The sequence below is a fragment of the Schistocerca americana genome, chromosome 2 (genome assembly GCF_021461395.2).
Source record: "Schistocerca americana isolate TAMUIC-IGC-003095 chromosome 2, iqSchAmer2.1, whole genome shotgun sequence".
Lineage (NCBI taxonomy): Eukaryota > Metazoa > Arthropoda > Insecta > Orthoptera > Acrididae > Schistocerca > Schistocerca americana.
In genome coordinates, this window is record NC_060120.1 from 573856895 (window position 1) to 573883332 (window position 26438).

Genomic DNA, 26438 nt, shown 5'->3' on the forward strand with positions numbered 1-26438 from the left:
TGAGGCCAGGAGGGTTACGGGAAAGGTCCCACCTGTTCAGAAAAGCAAGGATTCATATTGTGAAATGAACCTCAACAGCTGCCACCCATACCATACCAAGAAGTCCCTTCCGTACAATCTAGCCACCCATGGTCATCACATTTGCAGAGATGAGCAGTCCATCTCAAAATATACTGAGGGTCTCACTGAAGCCTTCACTGACCGTAATTATCCTCCTGACTTTGTACAAAAACAAATTTGCCCTGCCTTATCTTTCCAATCTCCCACCACCCCCCAAAGTCCCACAGTCTAGCCACAGAGGAGCATTCTCCTTGTAACTCAGTACCACCCAGGACTGGAGCAACTAAATTACATTCTCTGCCAGGGTTTCGATTACCTCTCGTTGTGCCCTGAAATGAGAAATGTCCTGCCCACTATCCTTTCCACCCCTCCTACAATGGTATTCTGCCATCCACCGAACCTGCACAGTACACTCATCCATCCTTACACAACCCTTGCTCCCAATCCCTTACCTCGTGTCTCATACCCCTGAGACCTAGATACAAGACCTGTCCTATACATCTTCCTACCACTACCTACTCCAGTCCGGTCACTAATGTCATCTAACCCATCAAAGGCAGGGCTACCTGTGAAACCAGTCATGTGATTTCCAAGCTAAGCTGCAAACACTGCACTACATTCTATGTAGGCATGACAACCAACAAGCTGTTTGTCCACATGAATGGCCACTGACAAACTGTGGTCAAGAAACAAGTAGACCACCCTGTTGCCAAACACGCTGCCAAACATGATATGACTGCTTTACAGCCCATGCCATATGGATTCTTCCCACCAACACCAGGTTTTCTGAATTGCTCAGGTGGAAACTTCCCCTGCAGTACATCCTACGTTCCCGTAATCCTCCTGGCCTCAACCTTCGTTAGTCCCTGTCCTCACCTATCCAGCCCCCTCCCTGTTCCCATTCCAGCACTACACAGCCGTCATTTCACCGCCACACCCAGTCTTTTAATTTCTTTTTATTTATCTCCTTTCTGCTACTTCCCCCCTCTCCCACCCTCTCTCCTGCCCTCCGTCTAAACTGCAGCACTTCACTGTCAGCTGCCTCAGCCTCCTCCTTGTCCCCACCCAGTCGCCACTCTCATCACGCACTGGAGCTGCTGCTTGCATTGTGGTTTCGGCCTAAAGCTATAATTGTGTGAATCTTTTGTTGTGCCTATCACAACTCAGCATCTCCGCTGTATGGTGAGTAGCAACTCTCCTTCACTAATATTGCTGCATTCCATCCTGGATTTTTTGTTGTTTGATTTTATTTCTATAAACACAAACACATACAATCTTTCACTCTCAATTCAGCTGTAAGGGTGCATAGCTGACTATTGTATCTGTGTGCAGCCATTTGTGCCTCACTGTAGACAGCTGGCAACAGTGCTGCTAGCTGCTAGATATCTTTTGTTGACTTTTACCTTTTAGGAAACAGTTTCTGGAAATATTAAGTTAGGAGCTTTGGAAATTGACTGATAAGTGATGTAGTTCTTTCATGAGTGTGAACACTGAACCAGTAGACAAAACTGGTAAAAACAGTGAATGTAATGCGTACAAATTTTCAGTCAGATTTAATCGTCTCACATTCACCATATCAACTCATACTTTAAGTTGCAATAGTGATCCACAGCACATGCAAATAACTGAACTATATTAATTAAACTAAACAAGTATACAGGCGAGTAACAGGGAGGATAAATGAATAGTGCATTGTTCCTACTTACTAGGATGTGCTCCATGTCTTGGGTGAAATCCGAAACATCTCATCTGTGTCCTATGGAGTGAGGCCATGTGGCATTGTATGTAGTTACCCATGTGATGTTAAGACTGATACTGTTGAGAGGAGTGAGCTCTGAATCACAGTATGATTTCTTCTTCTTCCTAGCTCTGATTTTTACAATCATCACTGTCATCGTAAACATCATATTGTATTATTTAAGACTAGTACCTCTTTACAGTAATACAGATTACACTGAGGAGAGAACAAATGACCTATCTCATTGCATCTTGAAGTTTTTCATAATAATATTTCATCTATTAAATTTCGGGAGTGCAGCCACATACACTTTATTTATTCTTTTTCTAATATTTTGGCTGTATGTATTTTGACCATCTTCAGTGTGTGCTGACTGGAACTACAGTTGCAGTAATTATCCATTGTAGGCACATTCCAAAGATGGCCTGAAGATATATGGCCAGAACAGAAAAAATGAATTTTATGCAGCTACTCTTGAAAGTTAATGGATTAATCTGTTTCATAATTTTTAATATATCTACTGAACACCTATGAAAATGAGTCACAGCATTTGAATTAAAAACAGTGGCTAAGCAAGTATTGTCCTGTATGGGCTTTTATAAATGTACAAGACACAAAATTGCTTGAATTCTTTGTAAGTACTTAGCATAGCGTGGCAATAAACAGAGTTTTTCTTTTTTCTTTGCAGTAGAATGTGCAGATTTCTGAATATTTGGCCAATAATTTACTGAATAAAGTGGTAGAGAGATTAGAGCATTGAAATTAAATTTGAGGGAGCAGTGATCAATTTACCACGTAGAGACCATTATTTAGTATTTCCATGGTTTCCACTAAATTGGTTCAGGCAAAATTCTGAGATGGTTCTGGTGAAAAGCCATGTCCAGTTTACTGCTTCATTCTCAATCCAGTTGAGTTAGTTGTACACCTATGGTGACCTTGATATTGACAGAATCTTAAACTGTATCATACACTATGTGATTAAAAGTATCCGAACACCTGGCTGAAAATGACTTACAAGTTTGTGGCACCCTCCATAAGTAATGCTGGAATTCAATATCATGTTGGCCCATCCTTAGCCTTGATGACAGCTTCCACTCTTGCAGGCATAAGTTCAATCATGTGCTGGAAGGTTCATTGGAGAATGGCAGCCCAGTCTTCACGGAGTGCTGCACTGAGGAGAGGTACCGCTGTCAGTCGGTGATGCCTCACACGAAGCCAGCATTCCAAAACATCCCAAAGGTGTTCTATAGGATTCAGGTCAGGACTCTGTGCAGGCCAGTCCAGTACAGGAATGTTATTGTCATGTAACCACTTCACCACAGGCATTATGAACAGGTGCTTGATCACGTTGAAAGATGCAATCGCCATCCCCTAATTGCTCTTCAACGGTAGGAAGCAAGATGGTGCTTAAAACATCAGTGTAGGTCTGTGCTGTGATACTGCCACACAAAACAACGTGGGATGCAAGCCCCTTCCATGAAAAACACGACCACACCATAACACCAATGCCTCCGAATTTTACTGTTGGCACTACACTAGCTGGCAGATGACGTTCACCAGGCAATCGCCATACCCACACCCTGCCATCGATAGCCACATTGTGTACCGTGATTTGTCACTCCACACAACATTTTTCCACAGTTCATTTGTCCAATATTTACGTTCTGTACACCAAACAAGGCATCGTTTGACATTTACTGGCATGATGTGTGGCTTATGAGCAGCAGCTCGACCATGAAATCCAAGTTTTCACATCTGCTGCCTAACTGTCATAGTGCTTGCAGTGGATGCTGATGCAGTTTGGAATTCCTATGTGATGGTCTAGATACATGTCTGCCTATTACACATTATGACCCTCTTCAACTGTTGGCGGTCTCTGTCATTCAACAGACGAGGTCAGCCTGTACATGTCCCTTCATGTTTCCACTTCACTATCACACTGGAAACAGTGGACCTAGGGATGTTTAGGAGTGTGGAAATCTCACATACAGACATTTAACACATGTGACACCCAATCACCTGACTACATTTGAAGTCCTTGAGTTCCGCGGAGTGCCCCATTCAGCTCTCTCCTGATATTTAATGACTACTGAGGTTGCTGATATGGAGTAGGTGGCAGCACAATGCAACTAATACGAAAAATGTATGTTTCTGGGGGGTGTCTGGATACTTTTGATCACATAGTATACCTTTATCCTTGGCCTGAGTTCACTATGTCATGATTACTTTAAACATGTGTTTCAGCTAGCATCCAATGTGTCCAAAGCCCAGTAGCATCCAATGTGTGCAATGCACAGTAGTGAAAATGAAAGCTTAGCTTTACACTGTAAAGACAATACTAAGACTGTTGGTTATATTACTTACTGTGCAAAATTAGCATGTTGTATGTGGAACAGACTATAAAACAAGTGAGGGATGGTGTAAAAAGCAACAGAATCATATCCAATTAATGCAGTTATTGAGATCAGTAGACACTGAGTCCTACCAGACCTACAGTCAGAAATTTTTGTCCGGGATCCATTTTGTGCTACAGTGTAATTAGCAAGTCTTTCAGTATGCCATAATGAGATGGAAGCTTTAATAGAAGTAAAATATGGAATTGGCATCCTGTTTATAGGTCAGACATGCCTGACTTAAATGGTGTTTACTGTTGCATAAAAAAAAATTAAGTCTCTTACCTGGCTGGGTACCCACAATTTTGTGTTATGACATCACATTATCTACTATCAATGCATTATTTTAATTTATAATTATAAATTGAAATGAAATTTGCAGAATTAACCACCTATTGAATAGCAGCTACCAATGTAGACTAGGGTGATACGGAGGCAGTGTTGGGTGGGATGGGTAGAGGGAGAGAGAGGCAGGGGGCAGGAAGAGATATTGAGTGTTTGTAGCCAGTGACTCAGAGGGAAGCAGCAGGTTTACTGGCTAGGAATGTAGAAGAAAGGGGTGGCAGGTGAATTGGCTGTGCATGTGATGCAGAGCCGATGGTGTGCTATGCATGATTCTTCTCTTCTCAGCTTCCTCGACAGTTCACCATTCTGTTTCATACAACACTGTGCTCCAAATGTACATTCTCAGAAATTTCTTCCTCAAATTAAGGCCAACATTTGATACTAGCAGATTTCTTTTTGCCAGACCTTAACATATTAATATACAACATATAGACAGAGGCTCTGCTACCACTTGCAAATTTGTGGTACCCTGGAATTCTGGCATATTAGGCATAGTGGACTAAAATAACTAGGGCTACGGCTTCAGACCACCTACTCCTTCACACACACATCCCTGCTGGAATTTTGATAAATAAAAAATAATGTGTATCTTAACAAACCCAACCACTTCTATTACAGTAAACTGCTGAGTCTTGGAACCCAAAGATAGGTGTAAATGAATTGCATCAAATCATAAAACTGTACAGAGCTTAACAACTTAAAGAAGCTGGTAGCATAAAACTTCTATTATGTTAAAAACAGGAAGCTTACTTTTCACACATTTGAACTTGTTAGTTAGCATTACATACTGTCACAATTATTATTAGTAAGTTATGCAGACATTATCTCTCTTTAGTTTTACGACCTGACTGTAATGAGCTATGAGCTTCTGCACCTAGTGGTGTAACAGAAGTAAGTATGTATTTTTTAAATACACCAACAGTAAATCTTAATTATAAAAAGTTAAAAATGTAAATTTTCAGTGATGTTGTTGCAACACCATTTGCAATCATGTCTTTATTAATTAAAATATCTGATGGCTAAACCACATCCATTGTGTATGAAACATTAATCAGTAGTGGATTTATTATTCTTAGTTAATTTTTAAAATAGACTGTAGTAAAACAATACAAACCACTTGTAATGACATAGTTAATCTATTACTGAATTATAATATTCAGTTATGAGCAATGGGTGTCAAACATTATTAGACTATGATTTTTGTGATTTTCTTGCCAGAATATATTGATATTATATTATTGGGTATGTAGCTAAGTAGATGACTTCATTTTTGCACACAGTATTTCAATGGCTGACCGAGTCATTTTCTTCAAAAGTTGTGAGGAATTATCTTAGCTCTGCTCATTGCTTGCACCTTATGGTGAGATGTTGGTATCACATCCAAGTACCTGCTATTCCTTCTATGCACATTTGTTTTACTGCACCTGTGCTGTTATTCATTGAAATGCATATCTCCTTGCTGATTTCTTGCTCTCTCTCTCTCAAAAACTTCTTATTTCACATTTCACAGTTGTACTTCATGGAGTGGAAATGAACAAAGCTGGACATTGGCATGGAACATAATATACTTTGCTTTCAGAGGCCTAGGTCACTTTCAATGCAAAGAAATATATACTGGGGACTCTGGCCTACAAAGAGTGTTTTAAAAAAGGTGTCGCATCTTCCTACAGGAAATAGGACTTTATTTGGGAATGTGTTGTGTGAGTTCATAAGCTAATTCCATTTCCCTCATCCTATTCTTATTGGCTCATTTGTCTATTCCATTTCACTATACCCACTCCCCCAGATATTTAAATTTGCACAACTTCTTGATTATTGTTTATGCAGTTTTTCAGTTTGTCATCAAATTCATCACTTATTTCCTTCTTATGACATTTTTGGACCTATTTCTTCTAGTTTTTAAAGCATAATCTTTTCCTTCTTCTGGAATTGTTCTCACCATTCCCTGATTGTTTTTTTAAATAACTGAATTAAATAGTGCTAGTAACAGTTAGTCACCATTCTCCTTGGTTGTGATACTTCTTCTTGGAATCACGAGTGTCTCCTTGATCAGTTCTCTTATCTTGTGGTCTAACCTAAATTCCTCTAAGATGTCAAATTGTTATCTGTCTAGTGACTTGCACACATTCTTAAAATACACAAACATGAAGATTGTGTGACTGCTTCTAGTTTCCTAATTTTTATTATCTGGTTGTATATTTGTTTGGCACATGATCTTCCTATTCAGAACGCTGCTTGGTACTTACTGATCTAGCTTTCCCTTAGCTTTTTTATTCTACTTAACAGAAGTTTTGAGAGGGTATTATATTAATTATGTATATATTAAAAAAGATGCTGCGACTTACCAAACAAGAAAGCACTGGTAGATAGACACAATAAAAAACACACAAACACACACATAAACTTCAAGCTTTCGCAACCCACGGTTGCTTCATCAGGAAAGAGGGAAGGACAGGTTTAGATTAGATTAGATTAGATTTACTTTCATTCCAATTGATCCGTAGTGAGGAGGTCCTCCTGGATGTGGAACATGTCAGAAAAACAACAATACATGACAAATATTTACAACTAAAACAAATAAAGTAATGTACCATTCCACAGGTCCCAAGTGGAATGATCGTCATTTTTAATGAACACTAAGAGTCATTTTACAAATACTAATGCACTGAATTTAAAATAAAAAACGTTTTTTTATTTATTTATAAGGTAATAAACATGTAATACAACTACTGTAATACTTATTTACAATGAACACATTACTGCACTGAAATGGTGCAGAAGTTAGATTATACTTACACACACACACACACACACACACACACACACACACACAAATTTTCAGTGAACACATTACTGCACTGAAATTGTGCAGAAGTTATGTTGTACTTATATACAAATCAGTTGGTTTTACTAAGAAATTCATCAATGGGGTAGAAGGAGTTGGCCACCAATAAATCCTTTAGGCTTCTCTTAAACTGAATTTCATTGGTTGTTAAGCTTTTTATGGCTGCTGGCAAGTTATTGAAAATGTGTGTTCCTGAATAATGCACACCTTTTTGTACAAGACTAAGTGACTTTAAATTCTTGTGAAGATTATTCTTATTTCTAGTATTGATTCCATGAATTGAGCTGTTGGTTTGAAAAAGTGATATATTTTTAATGACAAATTTCATTAAGGAATAAATATACTGGGAAGCTGTAGTTAGTATCCCTAGTTCCCTAAACAGGCTTCTGCTGGATGTTCTTGAGTTCACACCACATATAATTCTTACTGCACGTTTTTGTGCCTGGAAAACTTTAGCTTGGCTTGATGAATTACCCCAAAAAATAATCCCATATGACATTATGGAATGAAAGTAAGCATAGTATGCCAGCTTTTTCATTTTTATATCCCCTACGTCTGACAAAATTCGCATTGCAAACAGAGATTTGTTAAGACGCTTCAGCAGTTCTGTGGTGTGCTCCTCCCAATTGAATTTATTATCAAGCTGTAATCCCAAGAATTTAACACTGTCCAGTTCTTCTATCTTCTTGTCATCATATGTTAGACATATACTCTTGGGACACCCCTTACAAGTTCTGAACTGCATGTAGTGTGTTTTTTCAAAGTTTAGTGACAAAGAATTGGCTAGGAACCAGTGATTAATGTCCACAAATATTTTATTGGCTGATCTTTCTAAGACTACACTTGATTTGCTATTTATTGCAATGTTTGTATCATCGGCAAACAAAACAAACTTGGCATCTGGTAATGTTACTGATGAAAGGTCATTGATATACACAAGACAAGACGAAAGGATGTAGGTTTAAAGGGAGAGGGGAAGGAGTCATTCCAATCCCAGGAGCAGAAAGACTTACCTTAGGGGGAAAAAGGGACAGGTATACACTCGCACACACACACATATCCATCCACACATAAACAGGCACAGACATATGTAAAGGCAAAGAGTGTGGGCAGAGATGTCAGTCAAGGTGGAAGTACAGAGGCAAAGATGTTGTTGAGCGACAAGTGATGTACGTGGGGCGGCAACTTGAAATTAGCGGAGGTTGAGACCAGGTGGGTAATGGGAGGAGAGGATATATTGAAGGGCAAGTTCCCATCTCCGGAGTTCTGATAGGTTGGTGTCAGTGGGAAGTATCCAGATAACCCGGACGGTGTAACACTGTGCCAAGATGTGCTGCCTGTGCACCAAGGCATGTTTAGCCACAGGGTGATCCTCATTACCAACAAACACTGTCTGCCTGTGTCCGTTCATGCAAATGGACAGTTTGTTGCTGCTCATTCCCACATAGAAGGCTTCACAGTGTAGGCCTTGCTGTTCTGTTACTGTGAATGGCTGAAAGCAATGGGAAACTACAGCCGTAATTTTTCCCAAGGGCATGCAGCTTTACTGTATGATTAAATGATGATGGCGTCCTCTTGGGTAAAATATTCCAGAGCTAAAATAGTCCCCCATTCGGATCTCCAGGCAGGGACTACTCAAGAGGGCATAGTTATCAGGAGAAAGAAAAACTGGCATTCTATGGATCTGAGCGTGGAATGTCAGATCCCTTAATCGGACAGGTAGGTTAGAAAATTTAAAAAGGGAAATGGATAGGTTAACGTTAGATATAGTGGGAATTAGTGAAGTTTGGTGGCAGGAGGAACAAGACTTCTGGTCAGGTGACTACAGGTTTATAAACACAAAATCAAATAGGGGTAATGCAGGAGTAGGTTTAATAATGAATAAAAAAATAGGATTACGGGTAAGCTACTACAAACAGCATAGTGAACGCATTATTGTGGCCAAGATATACACGAAGCCCGCACCTCCTACAGTAGTACAAGTTTATATGCCAACTAGCTCTGCAGATGACGAAGAAATTGATGAAATGTATGATGAGATAAAAGAAATTATTCAGGTAGTGAAGGGAGATGAAAATTAAATAGTCATCGGTGACTGGAATTCGAGAGTAGGAAAAGGGAGAGAAGGAAACATAGTAGGTGAATATGGATTGGGGCTAAGAAATGAAAGAGGAAGCCACCTGGTAGAATTTTGCACAGAGCATAACTTAATCACAGCTAACACTTGGTTCAAGAATCATGAAAGAAGGTTGTATACATGGAAGAACCCTGGAGATACTAGAAGACATCAGATAGATTATATAATGGTAAGACAGAGATTTAGGAACCAGGTTTTAAATTGTAAGACATTTCCAGGGGCAGATGTGGACTCTGAACACAATCTATTGGTTATGAACCGTAGATTAAAACTGAAGAAATTGCAAAAAGGTGGGAATTTAAGGAGATGGGACCTGGATAAACTGAAAAACAAGAGGTTGTACAGGGTTTCAGGGAGAGCATGAGGGGACAATTGACAGGAATGGGAGAAAGAAATACAGTAGAAGAAGAATGGATAGCTTTGAGGGATGAAATAGTGAAGGCAGCAGAGGATCAAATAGGTGAAAGGACGAGGGCTAGTAGAAACCTTTGGGTAACAGAAGAAATATTGAATTTAATTGATGAAAGGAGAAAATATAAAAATGCAGTAAATGAAGCAGGCAAAAAGGAATACAAATGAGATCGACAGGAAGTGCAAAATGGCTAAGCAGGGATGGCTAGAGGACAAATGTAAGGATGTAGAGGCTTATCTCACTGGGGGTAAGATAGATACTGCCTACATAAAAATTAAAGAGACCTTTGGAGATAAGAGAACCACTTGCATGAACATCAAGAGCTTTGATGGAAACCCAGTTCTAAGCAAAGAAGGGAAAGCAGAAAGTTGGAAGGAGAATATAGAGGGTCTATACAAGGGTGATGTACTTGAGGACAATATTATGGAAATGGAAGAGGATATAGATGAAGATGAAATGGGAGATATGATACTGCGTGAAGAGTTTGACAGAGCACTGAAAGACATGAGTCGAAACAAGGCCCCCGGAGTAGACAACATTCCATTAGAACTACTGACAGCCTTGGGAGAGCCAGTCCTCACAAAACTCTACCATCTGGTGAGCTAGATGTATGAGACAGGTGAAATTCCCTCAGACTACAAGAAAAATATAATAATTCCAATCCCAAAGAAAGCAGGAATTGACAGATGTGAAAATTACCAAACTATCAGTTTAATAAGTCACAGCTGCAAAATACTAACGTGAATTCTTTACAGACGAATGGAAAAACTTATAGAAGCTGACCTCGGGGAAGAACAGTTTGGATTCCGTAGAAATGTTGCAACATGTGAGGCAATACTGACCCTACGACATATCTTAGAAGAAAGATTAAGGAAAGGCAAACCTACGTTTCTAGCATTTGTAGACTTAGAGAAAGCTTTTGACAATGTTGATTGGAATACTCTCTTTCAAATGCTGAAGGTGGCAGGGGTAAAATACAGGGAGCGAAAGGCTATTTACAATTTGTACAGAGAGCACGTGGCAGTTTTAAGAGTCGAGGGGGTATGAAAGGGAAGCAGTGGTTGGGAGGGGAGTGAGACAGGGTTGTTGCCTCTCCCCAATGTTATTCAATCTGTATATTGAGCAAGCAGTAAAGGAAACAAAAGAAAAGTTCGGAGTAGGTATAAAAATCCATGGAGAAGAAATAAAAACTTTGGGGTTCACCGATGACATTGTAATTCTGTCAGAGACAGCAAAGGACTTGGAAGAGCAGCTGAACAGAATGGACAGTGTCTTGAAAGGAGGATATAAGATGAACATCAACAAAAGCAAAACGAGGATAATGGTATGTAGTCAATTTAAGTCGGCTGATGCCGAGGGGATTAGATTAGGAAATGAGACACTTAAAGTAGTAAAGGAGTTTTGCTATTTGGGGAGCAAAATAACTGATGATGGTTGAAGTAGAGAGGATATAAAATGTAGACTCACAATGGCAAGGAGAGCGTTTCTGAAGAAGAAAAGTTTGTTAACATCGAGTATAGATTTAAGTGTCAGGAAGTCATTTCTGAAAGTATTTGTATGGAGTGTAGCCATGTATGGAAGTGAAACGTGGACAATAAATAGTTTAGACAAGAAGAGAATAGAAGTTTTTGAAATGTGGTGCTACAGAAGAATGCTGAAGATTAGATGGGTAGATCACATAACTAATGAGGAGGTATTGAATAGAATTGGGGAGAAGAGGTGCTTGTGGCACAACTTGACTAGAAGAAGGGATCAGTTGGTAGGACATGTTGTGAGACATCGAGGGATCACCAATTTAGTATTGGAGGGCAGTGTGGAGGGTAAAAATCGTAGAGGGAGACCAAGATATGAATACACTAAGCAGATTCAGAAGGATGTAGGCTGCAGTAGGTACTGGGAGATGAAGAAGCTTGCACAGGATAGAGAAGCATGAAGAGCTGCATCAAACCAGTCTCGGGACTGAAGATCACAGCAACAACAACAATATAAGTACCTGATGCAGAAACATCCCTGTGTAACAACCCACTTTTTTTCTCCTTTCTTGTGTTTTAGTTGCCTTCTAATCCTTCAGTATTTTCTCCTTTTCACAGATATTTTTTAAGTCTTTGGTGATAATGGTATCACCATGATGCCTATCCAGTTTATCATTCCAGCCAATATAGGATCTTTTGCAGCTGCCTTGTTGTTCTTAAGGTTCAGGACTGTTTTTTCTACTTCTTCTTGTAATATCTCTTATCTCCATTGATGCTCATTAAGATGCATACATTTTTAACATCTTTTATGGTTCTTTGCAGTTCAATGGCTTTTTTAAGTACTCATCTAAAATTTCACAGTTGTCTTGAAGTCCTCATATGGTGTATCCCCTCATTCCGCTTTTGAACACAGTGTAAAGCACACTTGCCTTACTTTTCTCAAGTTTTCTTCAGCTGTTCACTTTCTACTTTTTTTAAATCAGTCCCAGTTACCTTATGTTTTACTGCCATTGATCCCCGTCCTTGCTTCTTATTTGTTTTCAGCTTTCTATTGTGCCACCTTTGTGCTTTCTGATCTTCTTTGTGTGGCTCTCTTCATGTACAGCCTACATCATATTTTGTTTAATATCTCCTCACATTTCATGTCACTGTATTCTAATTGCTAGTTGAGTATCATAAAACCACCTACTACCCTTCTTGCTTCTGTGCTGCTTTTCCCTGCCTATCTGTGCACTGAAATCACTTATTAGGATTATTTATTTATTTATTTATGTAGCACCCATATTATCATATTCATGATATTGATATTGGACTTGTCAATGTACAGAACAGAACAAACACAAACATACACACAAAACTCTAGCTTTCGCAACCAACGGTTGCTTCGTCAGGAAAGAGGGAAGGAGGGGGAAAGACGAAAGGATGTGGGTTTTAAGGGAGAGGATATACTGAAGGGCAAGATCCCATCTCCGGAGTTCTGACAGGTTGGTGTTAGTGGGAAGTATCCAGATAACCCGGACGGTGTAACACTGTGCCAAGATGTGCTGGCCGTGCACCAAGGCATGTTTAGCCACAGGGTGATCCTCATTACCAACAAACACTGTCTGCCTGTGTCCATTCATGCGAATGGACAGTTTGTTGCTGGTCATTCCCACATAGAAAGCTTCACAGTGTAGGCAGGTTAGTTGGTAAATCACGTGGGTGCTTTCACACGTGGCTCTGCCTTTGATCGTGTACACCTTCCGGGTTACAGGACTGGAGTAGGTGATGGTGGGAGGGTGCATGGGACAGGTTTTACACCGGGGGCGGTTACAAGGGTAGGAGCCAGAGGGTAGGGAAGGTGTTTTGGGGATATCATAGGGATGAACTAATAGGTTACGAAGGTTAGGTGGACGGCGGAAAGACACTCTTGGTGGAGTGGGGAGGATTTCATGAAGGATGTATCTCATTTCAGGGCAGGATTTGAGGAAGTCGTATCCCTGCTGGAGAGCCACATTCAGAGTCTGATCCAGTCCCAGAAAGTATCCTGCCACAAGTGGAGCACTTTTGTGGTTCTTCTGTGGGAGGTTCTGGGTTTGAGGGGATGAGGAAGTGGCTCTGGTTATTTGCTTCAGTACCAGGTCAGCAGGGTAGTTGCGGGATGCGAAAGCTGTTTTCAGGTTGTTGGTGTAATGGTTCAGGGATTCCGGACTGGAGCAGATTCGTTTGCCACAAAGACCTAAGCTGTAGGGAAGGGACCGTATGATGTGGAATGGGTGGCAGCTGTCATAATGGAGGTACTGTTGCTTGTTGGTGGGTTTGATGTGGACGGACGTGTGAAGCTGGCCATTGGACAGGTGGAGGTCAACGTCAAGGAAAGTGGCATGGGATTTGGAGTAGGACCAGGCAATCTGATGGAACCAAAGGAGTTGAGGTTGGAGAGGAAATTCTGGAGTTCTTCTTCACTGTGAGTCCAGATCATGAAGATGACATCAATAAACCTGTACCAAACTTTGGGTTGGCAGGCCTGGGTAACCAAGAAGGCTTCCTCTAAGTGACCTGTGAATAGGTTGGCATACGAGGGGGCCATCCTGGTACCCATGGCTGTTCCCTTTAATTGTTGGTATGTCTGGCCTTCAAAAGTGAAGAAGTTGTGGGTCAGGATGAAGCTGGCTAAGGTAATGAGGAAAGAGGTTTTAGGTAGGGTGGCAGGTGATCGGCATGAAAGGAAGTGCTCCATCGCAGCGAGGCCCTGGACGTGCAGAATATTTGTGTATAAGGAAGTGGCATCAATGGTTACAAGGATGGTTTCCGGGGGTAACAGATTGGGTAAGGATTCCAGGCATTCGAGAAAGTGGTTGGTGTCTTTGATGAAGGATGGGAGACTGCATGTGATGGGTTGAAGGTGTTGATCTACGTAGGCAGAGATACATTCTGTGGGGGCTTGGTAACCAGCTACAATGGGGCGGCCGGGATGATTGGGTTTGTGAATTTTAGGAAAAAGGTAGATGGTAGGGGTGTCGGTGGGGTCAGGAGGTTGATGGAGTCAGGTGAAAGGTTTTGTAGGGGGCCTAAGGTTCTGAGGATTCCTTGAAGCTCCGCCTGGACATCAGGAATGGGATTACCTTGGCAAACTTTGTATGTGGTGTTGTCTGAAAGCTGACGCAGTCCCTCAGCCACATACTCCCGATGATCAAGTACCACGGTCGTGGAACCCTTGTCCGCTGGAAGAATGACGATGGATCGGTCAGCCTTTGGATCACGGATAGCCTGGGCTTCAGCAGTGGTGATGTTGGGAGTAGGATTAAGGTTTTCTAAGAAGGATTGAGAGGCAAGGCTGGAAGTGAGAAATTCCTGGAAGGTTTGGAGAGGGTGATTTTGAGGAAGAGGAGGTGGGTCCCGCTGTGACGGAGGACGGAACTGTTCCAGGCAGGGTTCAATTTGGATAGTGTCTTGGGGAGTTGGATCATTAGGAGTAGGATTAGGCTCATTTTTCTTCGTGGCAAAGTGATATTTCCAGCAGAGAGTTTGAATGTATTACTGTTTGGTATTTTTTTGGTGCTATCTGGCAGTGCACTGTGCAGAATTTTTGGTTTGTATACAGCACTTTCCTCATATATTGATTTTCTGTGAACATTTCTATGATAGACATCCCTGTTCCTTGTTTGATAGTTGTGGATCTCACTATTCAAAGCTGAAGCATATGCTTTCAAATATAAATGTAGATGTTAAAGTCATGATTTTAAATTCCTTAAAGATACCATTGCTCTGTAAGCAACATCACTTATTAATCCTACAGCTTTCTTTTGGAGCTTAAAAGACTGCTTTGCAAAAGAGGTATTGCCCCAGAACACTATGCCATACTTCAGTTAACTATGCATGTATGCATAATAAGCACTTAACACTGTTTCAGTATTGGAGCAATTTTTAAGCACTCTTAATATGTAACAGGACTTGCTTAATTTTTTGTCAAGCATTTCTACTACCCATAATCCTAAAATTTTTATGTGATTCTTTTGCTGAATTTGGCTATTTGATAATGTGAATTGTACATTGGTCCTATTTTTGTTCCCTATATGGTTGAAGTTCATCCATACAGTTTTCTTTTCATTGACGACTAGACAGTTATCTTTAAACCATTTTTCTGCCATTTCTGCTGTTTTATTGATTTTTTGCTGCATCTCATAATCATCCTTCCCTTTTATAATGAAGCTGGTATCATCAGCAAATAATATGGTATCAGCTGCTGAAAAATGTTGAGGTACATCATTAATAAAAATCAATAATAACAATGGTCCCAATACCGAGCCATGGGGCACCTCATTATTAATTTGTATATATTCAGAAGGGTACACATTTTGATTACCTGGTTTGGTGGTATCTTAGATATGGTATCGTCAAGTCCTTTACAGAATTGTTCAACCTCTTTAGGGTTCTTCTTGTTTTTGATCTTCATTGGAACATGCTCATTTATGATTTTTTTATGCTTTGTTTCCATATTTGAAAGTCACAATTGATAATACTTCTGATGCTGATTATGCAGTTGCAGTTGAATCTATATACCTCTTGTTCGTTATGAATCAAGTCCACAATGTCATAGCTCCTAGCCTATTGCTGTCCCTTGTGCACTCTATAATCTTCTGGCTGAGAAGGTTCTTCATTGGTGAATTTAATTTCCTGTAATGAGAGTATGTTGATGTTGTGTTCATCCATTATTCTGGTTACTCTTTTGAGTTAGTGCATTTATGTCCTGTAATGAGAGTATGTTGATGTTGTGTTCATCCATTATTCTGGTTACTCTTTTGAGTTAGTGCATTTATGTCCTGTGAGCATATTGTGTGCTTGTTCTTGGTGTGTAGTTTTCAGGTCTTGGGAAGCTCTAACTCTACAATGCTGCATCATGTTTTGGTTGCTCCAGAATCTCGAAACCTGTTTGTGTTGGCCATTCTGACAAAGGATTGGCTACCTTTTGGAATATTTGAATGTAGTTTCCATCATGCATAAGCTAAAAAGTCTTACAGAAAGACAGCTGTCATCTCGTCTTCATTCTTACATCTGAAGTCATTAGTCTCAGAGGTTTCTGCCAGGTTGCTCCTCTGGATTATGGACACTGTGCTGAAACCACTTCCAACCTGGAATCAAAGGTTGTTTGCTAGTTTTGATCCAGCGGGGATACTACATTTCCTCCTATCTGAGAGGCATCTCTCCATATGCCACCTGAGAAGGTGTCGGGTAGGGAGCTGTTGCAATCCCATATGGGAAGTCAGCACGAACAGATATTGTTATTAGGTCAGATAGTGTAATATTAGTGTGAACAGTCTCCTAATCATGTAAATGTATCCTTAATAGTTTTATAAGCTGCTAATTGCTTCTTCATTAATATTTCAGGATTATTATAAAGCCATCCACATACTCTCGGATACTGACAAGCCTACCTATTTTGGTTTGCCTAGCAACATTGAACGCTCTTGGCAGAAGACAGTGGGCAAAGGTGTCATCTCTGAGTTGAAAAGTACGTAAATTTATTGGTTTTTCCGTAGATTCGTTAATGAGTGGGGAACATAGTTGAAGTAATTATTAGAGAGCATAATTTAGTCCTTGTCTATCGTTTTTACTGCAAATGGTTCTGTTGTTCTACAGCAGTTAGCCATTTTTTATATAGTGTTATTTAAGACAAGCTGCATTTTCCATCTTGAATCAGCATAATACATTTATTTTCATCAGTGCAGTGTTTCTGACAATGCATTTTTGAACACTGCAGCTGTATTGATGAAGATATAAATGTATTATGCCAGTTGAAGATAGGTGAAAATTCAAAATGCAATCAACACACACACATTACTGACGAAACCATAAATGTATATCACTGATGTTGGTTGAAAACCCTAAATGTGTCCTGGCATAAATAAAGCTACATAAAAAATAGATGATTGCTGTATTTCTTCAAGCAGTTTAATCTACATCCATTGAACTTATTCATCATTGCAATGCACATATAAATTAATATTTAGTATTAGGTGTACATTTAATAAGTGATTTTAATTAAATAGAAAATTATATGTGGGAACATCAAGATCAGGTCTATAAAATTATGAAACAATTAAGTAAACAGAAAGGATATAATTTATAAACTAACATGATTTTAGAATAAGAATAATTAGATTATTTAAAAAAGTTATGGTTGAGCTGTGAAAAGAAACTTTGGTAGCGAATGAACCAAAAATTATTCTAGCTCAACCTGACAGCATATGATTTATTTATTCATTAATTATGTAAAGGCTTCTGATAGTGTTCAAAGAGACTTACTGTGAAATATTTTAAAAAGAGGAGTCATACCAGCCCACCTTATTAATGTAATACACTAACTGTATAGGAACAGTTCTATAATAGTAAGAACAAATGATACTTACTTCTAATATAAATCAGTAAAAATGAAATGTCGTGTGATGAGGGCCTCCCGTCGGGTAGACCGTTCGCCTAGTGCAAGTCTTTCGATTTGGTGCCACTTCGGCGACTTGCGCGTCGATGGGGATGAAATGATAATGGTTAGGACAACACAACACCCAGTCCCTGAGTGGAGAAAATCTCCGACCCAGCCGGGAATCGAACCCGGGCCCTTTCGATTGACAGTCTGTCGCGCTGACCACTCAGCTACCGCGGGCAGACATATAAATCAGTGAGACAGACAAGGGTGCCATCTGTCAACATGACTATTTAACATATGTATAATCAAGTCACCACAACGCAGCAAATGGATTTAAAGAATCCTTTTATAATAATAGATGATAACTTGAAGACAGAGTTACCATATAAATTAAACCATGTTTCCAGAGAATTTAATATGAAAATATTTATGGAGAAAACTGAAACACTGACCTTCCATAGTGCAAACTCAGTCTGGGAAAAAATAGTTGTTGTTGTTGCGATCTTCAGTACAAAGAATGTTTGCTGTAGTTCACTATGCTACTCTATCCTGTGCAAGCCCCTTCACCTCTGAATAACTGCTGCAACCTACATCCTGGTGAACATGCTTATTGTATTCATTTCTTGGTCTCCCTCTATGGGTTTTACATCCCCACATGTTCCCCCAAAACTAAATTGATGATTTCTTAATGTCTTAGGATGTGTCCTATCAACTGATCCCTTCTCTTAATCAAGCTGTGCCATGAATTTCTTGTTTCATAAATTCTATTAGGTACCTCCTCATTATTTGGCAACGGCCTTGCCGCAGTGGATACACCAGTTCCCGTGAGATCACTGAAGTTAAGCGCTGTCAAGCATAGTCGGCACTTGGATGGGTGACCATCCAGGCCACCATGCGCTGTTACCATTTTTCGGGGTGCACTCAGCCTCGTGATGACAATTGAGGAGCTACTCGACTGAATAGTCGTGGCTTCAGTCAAGAATACCATCATAACGAGTGGGAGAGTGGTGTGCTGATCTCATGCCCCTCCATCCGCATCCTCCACTGAGGATGACACGGCGGTCAGATGGTCAGTAGGCCACTCGTGGCCTGAAGACAAAGTGCTACCTCCTCATTATTTACACAATCTATGCATCTAATCTTCAGAATTCTTCTATAATGCCATATTTCAAAAGTCACTGTTGTCTTCTTGTTTAAACTGTTAATCATCTATATTTCACTTCCATACACAGCTACACTCCAAGTAAATACCTTCAGAAAAGACTTCATAATACTTAAATCTGTATTTGATGGTAACAAATTTCCCTCCTTCATAAAGTATTTTCTTACCATTGCTGGTCCACGTTTTATATCCTCTCTACTTTGGCCATCATCAGGTATTTTATTGCCAAATAGCAGAACTCCTGTACTATTTTAGAGTCTCGTTTCGTAATGTAATTCCCTTAGGACCACCTGATTTAATTTCACTACATTCCAATGTCCTTGTTTTGCTTTTGTTGAAATTCATCTTATGTCCTCCTTTCAAGATGTTGTCCAAGTCCTTTGCTGTTCCTGACATAATTACAGTGCCATCAGCAAACCTCAAACTTTTGACCTCTTCTCCCTGAATTTGAATGGTTATTGCAGAAAAATTATTGAACTAATCCAGAGTTTATGTATTTGGTCTTTCACAATCCTTGTCATAAATCATAGAATCCCAACATCAAACTTATCAGATATAGGCATTTCGTGGGAACAGTACAACAAAAATTGGGCCACGACTGGAATTCAGACTGAGACCTTTGCAATTTGGGTCAAGTGCTCTATTAAGTGAGATACACGAGCATGACTTGCGACCAGTCATCACAGCTTTACTTACGTCAGTGCCTCATCTCATTTCCTTTCTTCCAGGAGTGCTAGTTCCACAAGATATGCAGGAGAAATATTATGAAGTTTGGAAGGTAGGAGAAGTGATACTGACAGTGTAAAGGTGTGACACTGGGTCGTGAGTCATGCTTGGATAGCTCAATCAGTAGAGCACTTGCCCCAGAAGGCAGAGGGACCAGGTTCTAGACGCAGGCTGGCACACAGTTCTAATCTTACAGGAAGTTTCAATGAAGATAGTACTGACGTTGTGTATTGTATCGGGGGACCTAGAAACGATGGATGGGCTTTGTCCCGCTGTAGCCCTCAGTGATTTACAACCCCACAGCAGTCCACCTACCCACCCCCCACCCCACACTGAACCTAGCGTTATTGTGCGGTTTGGCCTCAGTGGACCCCCCTTGGGAATGTCTCATACTAGACGAGTGTAACTCCAGATGTTTGCATGTTGGAGTAATTATGATGTACACATATGTGGAGCTAGTGTTTACACAGCAATCGCCAACATAGTGTAACTGCGGCGGAGTAAGGGGAACCAGACTGCATTCGCCAAGGCAGATGGAAAACCTCCTTAAAAATCACCCACAGGCTGGTCGGCACACCGGACCTCGACACTAATCTGCTGGGTGGATTTGTGCCGGGGACAGGCATGCCTTCCAGCTCAGGAAGCAGCACATTAGACCGTGCAGCTAGCTGGGCAGGCTTACTGACATTACAAATATATGCAGAATCTTTAGTTATTGTTCCCATTCTGCTGTGGATGAAATGTAGCCACAGCTTCATAGACTTACTGGAAATGAGTAGAAAGTGAATTAAGCCAGCAGTTAAGTCTCTGAGATGTAAAAATTCATAGGGTGTTGTTCAGATAAAAATCTGAACCTTGCTTTAACAGTGTACTTAGTTACTTCTTTCCAGGTAGGTGCTTTCTAACGCAAACTTGCATCTACATCTACATCTACATAGATACTCTGCAAGCCACCATACAAAGCGTGGTGGAGGGTACCCTGTACCACTAGTCATTTCTTTCCTGTTCCACACACAAATAGAGCGAAAGAAAAATGACTATCTATTTGAGGCCTAATTTCTCATATCGTATCTTCGTGGTCCTTTTGCGCATGCATGATGGTGGCACTAGAATCGTTCAGCAGTCACCTTCAAATGCTGATTCTCTGAATTTTCTCAGTAGTGTTTCTCGAAAAGATGGTCGCCTTCCTTCCAGGGATTCCCAATTGAGTTACCAAAGCATCTCCATAACACATGTTGTTTGAAGCTACAGATAAGAAATATACCAGCCCACCTTTGAATTTATTTGATGTCTTCCTTCAATCCGACTAGTATGGATCCCAAACATTCGACCAGTACTGAAGAATACGTCGCGCCAGCATCCTCTATGTGGTCTCCTTTACAGGTAATCCACTCTTTCCTAAAATTCTCCCAATAAACCGAAGTCAACCATTTGCCTTTCCTACCACAATTCTCATTTGCTCATTCCATCTCATATTGCTTTGCAACTTTATGGCCAGATATTTAAATGACTTGACTATGTCAAGCAGGACACTATTAATACTGTATCCGAACATTAAAGGTTTGGTTTTCCCATGCATCCATCTTAACTTACACTTTTCCACATTTAGGGCTAGCTGCAATTCATCATGCCAACTGGAAATTTTGTATAAGTCATCTTGTATCTTCCTACAGCCACTCAACTTCCACACCATACTGGGTTCTATTACGTAACATGTCTTTTAGCCACTCAGATATCTCTGAACTTATTCTATATGCTTGTAACTTTTGCTAAGGTGTGACAGTAGTAGTTGTTGTATGCTTTGTGCATAGATCTTTTCACAGATGCATGAATCTCTACTAACCTTCACTTGCCGTCATTTATGCGTTCCCTTTTGAACCGAGAGTTCAACAGCTGCTGCTTCTTCAGCATCCTCTGAATTTTGTTATTAAACCATGATGGGTCTTTTGCATCCTTTATCCACTTACTATGCACATTATTCTCCAGACTATGATTTACAATTTGCTTAAACTTTGCCCTTTTCCTCTACATCCATCTTACTGGAAATAATTGAATTCAGTTTACTAAGTGAGATGCTAGTAACTGTTTATCTGCTCTATCCAGCAGAAATACTTTGCTAGCATTCTTGACTGATTTATTAACTTTCATAATCATAGTTGCTTATAATTTCATATTTATAGACAGGGGAAAAAATATAATGTTGATAACTACAGGTCTGTATGTTCAGATAATTCATTGTAATGCAGCCAGGTTAGGATTGTCCAGATCAGTCAGTATCACTCATCTTTACAGTGGTTTAAGAGCTAAACTGGGATAGTAATCCTGAATTCTCCTTTGTAAAGGAACATTTGAAACTGAGTTCAGTATTTCTGATTTTGTTGTGCTAACTTCCATTTCAGTTCCCATATAACCCAGAGTGTCTGGACACTAACTTTGGTGCCACTGACAGCCTTTGCCTATGACCAGAATTTCTTTGTTTTTTGTGAGAGTTCTTTTAGTAAGATCCTTGTATGGCTGTACTGAACACTTCACAGATTGCTCTTTTACAGTCAAAAGGGTTCCATATAGCATCTCTCAAGCTATACTCGTATGCTTTGTTTTAGACCGATTGCACAGTAAGCAGTTTTTCTTTATAAGTTTGTTTACAGGGACTGTAAATCACAGGGGTCTCTTCCAGTCCCTGACTATTCTGCTAGATATATATCTAGCACTTGTGCTTGATCAACTATTATTTTAAACTTGAGTTCTTCTACAAGCCTCTACCTAAGAATAAGTGTTTTGAGTTCTACTCTGAGATGTGAGACAAATGTCTATTTACTTAACTTACAAAATCAGACAACGAAAAATCCAGGATGGAATAATGACAGTATTATGAAAAGATTAGTTGCTGCTCACCATATAGCAGAGACGCCGAGTTGCAGACGGGCACAACAAAAAGACTGTCAAACAAAGTTTTCGATCAAACAGGCCGTCATCACACACACACACACACACACACACACACACACACACACACACACTCACACACACACGCACATGACCATAGTCTCTGGCTGCCAAGGTTCATCACTCGAATGTACTTATATTCGATATTACAGATGCAAGCTCACAATCAAATAGAAAGATTTTGGCACAAAGAAGTCTGGATGTTTCTTTCCATATGTTAGTCAGAAGTGATTGTTTAATCAAATGTGAAACAAGTTGTTGGAACATACAGGATCCAATCATCTTTTCATTATGCAGTAATCAAAACTCTTTATTTCAAATTAAGCAGCCGTTTATAACTTACCAACATAAAAGGCGAACAAGATGGTAACATAAAAGGCGAACAAGATGGTAGAGCATGTTGATCTTTTGGTAGCAAGAGCCCACTGCGTGAAGTGGAAAGGAAGTCCGAACAGGGAAAGTGTTCAAGCTTTCTTTAAGTGGAAAGGCCACTCAATAAATGGGCGAAAAGAAACTCTATGACATAGCAGCTCTCTCTCACAACTGGAAACTAAAACAGTCAGAACAACAGAAGAATCTATATATCTGTGTCCAGCGGCTGTGGAAGTTTTTCCTCTAATCTTTGGAAATACTTTCTCGTTGCTATTTCCTTAAGTGTCTTTCTATTCCACATTAAGTTCTGAAACTGAGACTCATCAACATACAAATTTTGGTTATGAAGGCGCTGGCTGCCACATTTCTTGCTGATGAACAAGCTAGTGTAAGATGATACTGAAGCTGAATACATTAAGCTCAACATTCAAATATAGGTATTCATGATTATGAGTGTACTGAAACTGGAAAAAGAGTGGTAGCTCAAGAGCTTGTAAAATTTTTGGAGTTGTTACATTACTCATTGCTACCACGAACAGTAATTGTTTGCTAATAATGGCTGGCACAAAGTGGAAGAAAATCAGTATCAGCTGACTTCTAGTGATACACATTGAGTAGTGGCACAGTGCTTATTACACATTCATGAGGATGATTATTCAAATCCTCATCCAGTCTTCCCAATTCAGGTTTTTTGTGACTTCACTAAATCACTTAAGGTAAATGATGGGATGGTTCCTTTGAAAGGGCACGGCTATTTCCTTCTGTATCCTACCTCAATCTGAGCTTGAGGTCCATCTGTGATGACCTCATTGATGGGACATTAAACACTAATCTCTCCTATCCCTCCCCTGTACTGATACTTCTGCTCCCGGCACCCTTGTGAAAAGTACCAAGTCATATTGAATGTAAAGTATGCACCATGTATCAGTAAGCTGCTGTTGCATGGTTCTGTATTGTTTCTGATATGAAATTTCCAGTGCTGTAGAACTTTTTCATGTTCATTGCTGTTTTCTCTAACAATCCCGTTTTACTTTTCTCTTCCTTTCCAGAATTAATCCTCCCAACAGAGGGTTCTCACAAATTTGACAGAGATAAATGGCAGAAACACATTGCTCCCATACTGAATTTATGGAAGAAACTCAACCAGGTATTTAAGTTGTGCTGTTGTCTTATTCGTATGAGGGATAGTCATAAAGTCGTAATTATCATGTCAAAAAATAAAGTATATGTTATAAATTTCATGTTTGTTTGTAGATACATGCATGACTGGTATGCACTGATATTCTTGTGTCACTTAGAGCTAGAAGGGTCAAAACAAAATGACGCAGTACATAGATAAAGAGGCACACAGTTCTGTAATTTCATCAGGTTACCTTCCATTAGGAAAGTGGGTGCACTCAGCGACTGTTATGTGATTTATAAATTATAGAGAGCCACACTCAGTCATCCTTTTTTTGCAGTTTAATTATGCAAATCCCGATTTTGGCTAGTGCCTATCCATTATCAATGCACTGTTTTCTAATCTCGATGCATGTTAGTTCCCTGCTGTTTGGGCGCCAGTCACAGTTCAGTTCAAAGAGCTATGACTGACACTCGAACAACAGGGAAGTCATTTACAACAGATTCACATGATTCTATGTGCTGCACTCCAGTGAGTAAAAATTACATTTCTTTTTTGCAAAATGAATCCATAGTGCACCTAGTAAGACAGCACATCCAATATTGAATATTAAGCACTGACAATTGGCACACACCAGATGTAAATGAGCAAATGCATTTTTATAAAGGTTTTTGAGGAACATTATAAAAACAATAAAGTCTTTCATTTTAGAGATTAAACTTATTATACAGTTTGACTTAGAACAGTGCAAACCGGTATGGGAGCACACCTCTGTATTAAAATGTAACTAAGTTACTCTAAAACCACTGATTGGCAAAAATCAGATAGATGAGCAATCTTTAAAATACATCATTACAATAACAAACCCTTTCCTATTGTGTACAGAAAGACACTTATAGGCCAATGAAAACTGCTATGTATATGGCATAAACAATGGCATTTATTCCCATTGCAATATCAAAAAAGCTGTGACTATACCATTAGTCACAAGTGGCTGTAATACACCAAAGTACTCTTGTGCTACAGTACCATAGACTAAGCTCAGCAGTCATACTTTTGTTCATTGCACTTTAATGAAATATAGTATCTAATGAAACGAAAGTTACCCATGAAAAATCGTCTCAACAACTGTCATTAATTTACATACAGCTCTCTCATGCCTGAGATTAGAGGTATTTGCAGTTAAAACTTACAAACCAAAGTAATGATAGTGTTTACATTCATTCTTCCAATGAGTAAAAATCTTTACAATTTCATTACTACAGGATCACAAACCATAGCATTCGCAAACACATACAAAGGCCAAAATAACTACCAGCTTATTGCAATCCAGTCATGTAAACCACTGAGAAGCAAAATCATCTCATGTTAGGAATTACTACAGTTTCTTTATAACCACTTAAAATACAACATCAACCAAATTCTGGTGTATAGTAACCCATTAGGTGCAAATAAAATGGAAAACCATGTTAGACATACTATTAACAGCCAAATGAGGATAATATGATGTCCACCAGTTATATGATATTCGAAATTTGGCTGTAGTAAGCACATTTCAGTCTTTAAACCATTGCAGTGGACTACAGTCACATTAATGCATGGGCTACACAACTTTACCCTCTATATTCCAATCTAGTGAACCATGCTCCTCACAATGCAAAATCACCTGTATATTATGTAAACGCCCATGGCGAGAGACAGGTCAAAAATGATGTAAAATACATGATGTCATTCTGCCACAACATACAGGAACCAACCATTTATAGTCTGTTTATTCTAGCACTACACATCCAATAGCAGGAGTTGGTATCCCCTCCCAAAGTTGTCAGTAACTACAGTTCCTGCCTAAACAGAGCAAAAAACCCTTTATATCCAAAACCTACTTGCTCATTGAGTACTTTATCTGGTTCTTTGATTATATTTCTGTAAATTTCTAATTCTTCCAACTGCAGGGCTTTAGGAGCAATGTGCAGCACTTCCATTGTTTCCTGTATTGTCCCAGCTACATTCCCTTCATTCCTTAAATGCAGGCCAAATGCTGTTCTGTTATTTTGACTAACATGCTCCCTGAACATAACTGAGAAGGACCTGCCCATCTGACCTATATAAAATTTATCACAGGATCTGCACTTCAGCTTATAAACCCCTGATGGCTCAATTTGTGAACATTACCCTTATGAACTCCTTTACTCAGTCTGTGTCTTAGTCTGTGCTTGAAGTGACCCTTTGTGGAAAATACCATTTGAAATTTGTCCAGGAAATTGGATGCCAGTTTTATATACATAGGCCCCCAGTACCGTAAAGAAC

The 26438-nt window shown here is 39.7% G+C and overlaps 1 protein-coding gene across 1 annotated transcript in view; it reads left to right on the top strand.

Moving 5' to 3' along the window:
- The window catches only part of LOC124594191 (cytoplasmic dynein 2 heavy chain 1), a 786854-nt gene that overhangs the window by 742741 nt on the left and 17675 nt on the right, over positions 1-26438 (top strand). The window contains exons 67-68 of the mRNA XM_047132551.1: positions 16770-16893; positions 24061-24158. Of these exons, the coding sequence (XP_046988507.1) occupies positions 16770-16893; positions 24061-24158 (222 nt within the window). The remainder of the gene's footprint in view (positions 1-16769; positions 16894-24060; positions 24159-26438) is intronic.